The sequence below is a fragment of the Orbilia oligospora genome (genome assembly GCF_000225545.1).
Source record: "Orbilia oligospora ATCC 24927 unplaced genomic scaffold scaffold00076, whole genome shotgun sequence".
NCBI lineage: Eukaryota > Fungi > Ascomycota > Orbiliomycetes > Orbiliales > Orbiliaceae > Orbilia > Orbilia oligospora.
Window position 1 is genome coordinate 1,205,374 of NW_011645633.1, and position 6,000 is coordinate 1,211,373.

General features: G+C 47.5%; 1 protein-coding gene across 1 annotated transcript; it reads right to left on the reverse strand.

Moving 5' to 3' along the window:
- Positions 1 to 1,668: 1,668 nt before the first annotated feature.
- Positions 1,669 to 4,390, reverse strand: AOL_s00076g330 (uncharacterized protein; the record flags this gene model as incomplete). Its single annotated transcript, XM_011122883.1, has 3 exons — positions 1,669 to 2,163; positions 2,220 to 2,447; positions 2,513 to 4,390. 3 exons carry the CDS (start codon positions 4,388 to 4,390, stop codon positions 1,669 to 1,671), a joined length of 2,601 nt encoding a protein of 866 aa, XP_011121185.1.
- Positions 4,391 to 6,000: the final 1,610 nt, after the last annotated feature.

Below are 6,000 nucleotides of genomic sequence, written 5' to 3' on the forward strand. Positions count from 1 at the left end.
GAAAGGGTGGACCGGGAAACGAAATCATAGGAAGAAGAAAGCTCTTCTCCTCTTTTTTTTTTCATTTCTCGTTCCCCTCGTCCTGATCCAACGAAGAGACGAGGAAAATATTGTCTTTGACAAGGCCAGATCCGAGGAATGGGTCGGTCCTTCGACACATCCACACCCACACACCCATTACTTTTTTTCCCCCAATCTTCTCTCTTTCTTTTTTGCTGTGCAATCCTTAATCCAGCCCTCCTTTTCTCCTCCCATATCGCAAAATTTTGCTTCTTGCAGATGACCGTCCCATCCCCAGCGAGTGGGTGCAAGGATGGTGAATCTATTATCGGGGCAAGGAAGCACACCAAAAAATAAGAAATTTTTTCTTACCATACTATTGACCTGTCAAACCAAAAAAATAAAAAAAAACCTGTCACCCGGGACCCACCAGAAATCTACAAACATACCCCCAAAAAGCCCCGTGCATCATCATCATCACCATCATCATCTGCAAGTAATGTCAACGCAACTAAAAAGATTGCCCCCCACATTCCCTTTCAGAAGGCAGCTACTTTTTTTTTCAACCCTTTTCCCACTCAATAATCATATATCATACACGCACACACGCACGCACGCACACACCTCGCTTCACTGAGCCAAGCTTCTCGCTAACTTTTGCAAAAAATTATAATTTTTTTATTAATGTTCTGATTGTTATAGGCTTGGACCGAATATCATAAGGGTACTTCCGGCTACGTGTATCACGTTCGTCGTCTATGAGAACGTCAGACGTAGTGTCTAACACGAAGATGAAGAGGAGGAGGAGGAGGAAGAGGATGATGGTAAGGAGAAGCAGAGGAGAAAAGGTGTTATAATATCACAGCAATCATCAAGATTACATTAGCCAACATCTCTTTATATACGTATAGACTAAAATTCGCAATCGAGTCCAAGGATGTATAGATAGATAGATAGATCGATAAATAGAGGAGTATATATATAAAACCAACTTCATTCATGATACACTTTAAATCTCACATGAATAATAATAATACTAATGATGAAATAATAACACATACACGATGACTCTTGCTCGCAGTTAACATAGCAATAGAACAAGAAAGAAGAGAGAGAGAAACAACGATTGTGTAAAATATGGTAAAAAAAAAAGAAGGAAAACTATTTTCGGAATATAAAATTTTTGTAGTACCTCTGGAAATGTAAAATATAGATAACCCCCCCTGCCAGGCCTGATTTTTTGATCGAAGATCTAACTAGAATAATTGAAGGGAAGATATGTGTATGAATGAAGAAGGGAATGAGGGGGAAAGAGCGGGAGTACAGGGGTCACGCAGAAAATTCGAAGCTCGAGGAGTATATATAATAGGTGAGCAGAGTCATGATAGAAGTAGAGAAGAAAAGGGTAAAATTCAAATCAAACGAGCCGATTGGTATAGAAACAAGGATAAGTCCGGACCCAGCTATAGTGCACGGTGTGCAAGAAACAAAGGGGAAGAAGGTATCAAAAGTTCATGCAAGGGAATAAGAAAAAGACAAAATAAATCATTGAATTCAAGCTGCCGCTGAGAAACGCCGGGACTATGACTTTAGTAGCATATAGAAATATTACGTTATTCAAGAAAAAGAAAGAATAGAGAAAGAGTAGTATAAGCGGGGGTAAAATAATCAGATGTAGTCCTTTTGCAAGTTGTATTTCAGGTGATCGAAACCCATGTTGAACTGAGGAACGTTGATATGCTGGGGGCGCATCGGAGGCAGCTGGCTAGGAATTTGCTGCGTATTCATTGGAACCCCTTCGTATGAGTTTTGTCCTTCATCGGTATCAGAACCGAAATCACCCCAGTTTTCCCCGCCGTTGCTATTTCCTGCTGAGCTATCAGGGCTACCCGCTGCAGCGTCGTTACTGTTGCCACCGTTATTATTATTCGAGTTTGTCGCATCGGAGGCATTCTTGGCGGCCTCCGCCCTTGCTTTGCGTGTACTTGAAATCTTCCGGTCCTTGCCTCGGCCCTTGATACCCTTATTAGAGTTCTTGTACAGCTCAGCAAAGTACTCGAAAAGCTCCCTGTCAGCTGGGGTGATAGTTGTCGGGTCGAAGTTCAGAGCGAATTTGTCGGTGAGGTTTTTGATGGCTGCTCCATGGAATTTATTTTGGTGCGACTATAGCTTAAATGTCAGTAGATCGTTCAGAGGGTAATAGTCCACGAAGTGCTTGCCTTGAGATTTCCTAGCTGTGTGAACTTCTTCATGCAGTTTTCTAGCCGACAAATAAAGGGCTTTGTCCCCTCATGAACCACGCGATGCGCACGAACGTTGCCTCTCTGGGCAAACCGTTTCCCGCATTTCTCGCAAGAAAAAGGCTTCTCTCCAGTATGTCTTCGTTCATGAGTTTTCAAGTTCCCGAGCTGAGAGAAACGTTGCCCACAACCAGGCTCTTTGCAAGTCTAAATTCGAAGTTTGTTAGAATCAATTATATAAAACACGGTGAGCCCCACAGGTTGTTACTTACAAAAGGCTTGTCCCCAGTATGTGCTCTTGAGTGGATTTCAAGGTGCGTCTTTTGGAAGAAAGATTTATTGCATCCCGGGATCTCGCACTCATACCTCTTCCGGGCCTTTGGTCCCTTTTTCTCAGAAGCCGGACTAGCTGATTGAGCAGGCTCCGCCAAGAGCTTATCCACACCGAGTGGTTGACCTCCAAAGTTTCCACCATTCACGTACGATTGGTTAAAACTCTGAGCTCGATTTGCCCCAAAACTGGGATTTTGAATCGGAATTGGGTTTTGAAAGGCTGGGGCTGGGGCTGGGGCTGGAGGATGGACTGGGGTGTGTACTGGAGCGTGTACTGGTGCATGTACTGGTGCATGTACTGGAGCGTGTACCGGAGCGTGTACCGGAGCGTGAACCGGAGCGTGAACCGGAGCGTGTACCGGAGCATGCACCGGAGCGTGTGCGGGCGTAGACTCGGATTCCTTGGTAGGGGAGTCGGTTTGCTTGCTCTGAATGGCTCTCATCAACTGATCAACCTCAGTCTTGAATATCGAGCTAGGATCGGTGATAGGAGCAGTCTGCGAGTTCTTGCTAGGGGCAGGGGCCGCGAACTTCAACGCTGAGACAGGAGTCTGCTGTGGTTGTGGTTGTGGTGGCGGGGCTGGCGCTGGGACCGGCGTCTGGATCGGAATGGTCACTTTGGTGGGCACCGGTGTCTGAACTGACATTTGCATTGGAGTGGGTGGTTTGTGGTGCTGCATTTGCGGCTGCGGCTGCGGCTGCGGCTGGACATGCTTTGGTTGTGGAGGGGTTGGTAGGGGTTGAGGTACGGGAGCCTGGACTGGAGCAGAGCGGGCGTTTTGCAATGGTGCTGGAGGAGGTGGTTGAGCCTTTGCTTTAGGGTGTCTTGCCGCTGCTGTAGCACGGACGGCGGCCTTAGCAGGTTTCGGAGTAGGAGTCTTAGCTTCAGGAAGGACTGGTAGATGCAGGGACTGGTGAAGCTGCTGAGGCTTAGGCTGGGTCTGTTGCTGGGACAGGCTTGGGTGGTGTGGTTGCTGCTGCTGCTGCTGTTGTTGCTGTTGTTGCTGCTGCTGTTGTTGCTGCTGCTGTTGCTGTTGCTGTTGCTGCTGCTGCTGCTGCTGCTGTTGTTGCTGTGATTGTTGAGACGGTTGTTTTTGAAGGTTATTGTGGATATTCTGGAGATTTTGAAGGCTGTTTTGCAAATTGCTAGGAATATTGCCTTGTAGGTTGTTCTGGAGGCTATTCTGCAGGTTGTTTGGCAGATTATTTTGTAGATTGCTCTGCAAATTGTTCTGTAGGTTGTTTGGCAGGTTGCCTTGGAGGTTACCTTGGAGGCTGTTCTGAATGGAATTCTGCAGATTGTTTTGAAGCTGGAGGGAGTTTTGGAGGCTATTTGGGATAGCGTTATGGGCCAGTTGGGGCAGCGGGCTATGTTGATGTGGGTGCTGGTGCTGGTGTTGATGCTGCGGTGCATGAGGCTGCTGGTGTAGACCTGGGTGATGATGTGCCCTTTGCTGAGGGGGGGGCTGGTGGGAGGGCTGTTGCTGCTGCTGCTGCTGCTGCTGCTGCTGATGCTGCTGATGCTGTTGATGCTGATGCTGTGGCTGCGGTTGTTGGTGCTGCTGGTGCAGAGACTGGCTGGGCATCATATTGGAAGGATGGTGCAGGCCGGGCGGGGCATATGTTGGATTGTAGTTGATGTTCTGGTATCCAAACATGTAAGGATCCTGGAATGCATCGAAGTCCGACATATGGTCTTGGTGATATTGGTGTCCATTGACCTCCATCGGTGTCGCCATGAGGCCTCGAGACTGTGTTGCGGATGACTGCCGACCAGCCAATTCTGGCGGCGGAAACACCAGACCTGATATCTGCATGTTGCTCGACGCCGACGTTGCCGGGGGCCGAGGAGCACGCTTCTGCTCAGGCGGCGGTGGTCGAAACCACCCGGCCGACTGAGGGCCTATTGTGGCCGCCAGGTTTGCGGATGGGCCGGCCTGGCCCTGTCGGTTGGGGAGAGGTTGTATGGTGGGGAGGTGAGGCGGTTGGAAGGGGGAGGAGAGGTGGTCGCGGGTAGCCTTTGACGACGACGTCTTGCTTGCTGTTAAAGAAACCGGACTAAGTTTGGGTTCTGTCGGCTTGAAGCCGTTTGAAAATGGTCGATGGTCGTAGGAAATAGGTACGAGTCGAGTGGGTGGCGGAAGATATCGATCAGTCCAACAGAGTCTGTATGCAAGGCACTGTTGAGTAACTTAGGACTTGAAGGGCCGCTTCGGAAAGGAAGATTTGTTTTTATCCAGCGACGTCACTGCTTCTGATGTTAGAAAGGGTCGATACAAGCCTGTGCCTCAAGTAAAACGGCGACGCGTGCATTAAACAAAAGGATATGCAAAAGACCGGATTAAGGTAAATGATGAAGACGAAGAAGATGGCTGATTTTGAAGAGGTTGAGGGGGGAAGGGATACAGCCGGTGTAAGAATGTGGGAAATGCAAGAAGGAATGAAAGGGAACCAAGACGAGGACTGGGACTACAGTAAGTCCGGCTGGCTATCCTTCGTCAGTGACTAATCCCAAACGGACTCTTTGGTCCGGAACTCAGGCGCGAAGGCTCTTTGAGGGCATAGACGGGAAGAAGGATCTCTCTCTCCGCCTTTAAAAACCTGGGGTTCGGGTATCGTGATATTGAAAGATTATGAAGTTGAGAGATAGTATTCAAGAAAAATAAGAAAAAAAGAAAACCATAGGATGGATGGTTATAGTCAAAAAAATAAAATAAAATAAAATAAAATAAAATAGAAAACCGAGGAAGGGTGAAAGTAAAAAGAAACAAGAAAAAAAAAAAAAAAAAGTAAAGAGATCCGCCCACGAGACAATAGACTGTGGTGGAGACCGGACGGATCTGGGTGTAGTGCCAAAGAGGGCAGGAAAAAGTAAGGAACGGTGTCTGTATGTAGGGTTCAAGATCAAAGCAAGATCAAGATCGGAGCCGTTCCTGCGCAATAATACAATCGCACAGTCGCCTTCACGGTATCAGACAGGAGCAAGTAATAACGTCTTCTCCAAGTGTGGTTGGTCTTGGGTCTCTTTGCGAGGGTGAAGGAAAGGGGAGAAGGTGGTGTTCACGAGCAAAGGGAAAAAGGAAATACGAGGAGGGAAGGAAAAATAAAAAATAAGGATAAAGGACGGGAAAAAAAAAAAAAAAAGAATCGAGAAAAATCGTAGAAAACTTTTGGGGCAGGCACGGTTGATATTATTAAGAAAAACGTACCGTCAGAAACCATACACCTGGGAAGGCGTGGGACGTCAAGGGGGGCAAAAAATCTGCCTGTTGGGTTGGATTATTATTACCGGTCTGCACCAGTCATACATTCAGGTTAGCCCGCAGGTCGTAGCACGGAAACATAAGGCTCCTTTAAGGATACGATAGCACACTGAAGCAGCGATCGCGGGTGGAAATGAGAAGTCTCGATGTAAGTTGAGATACAG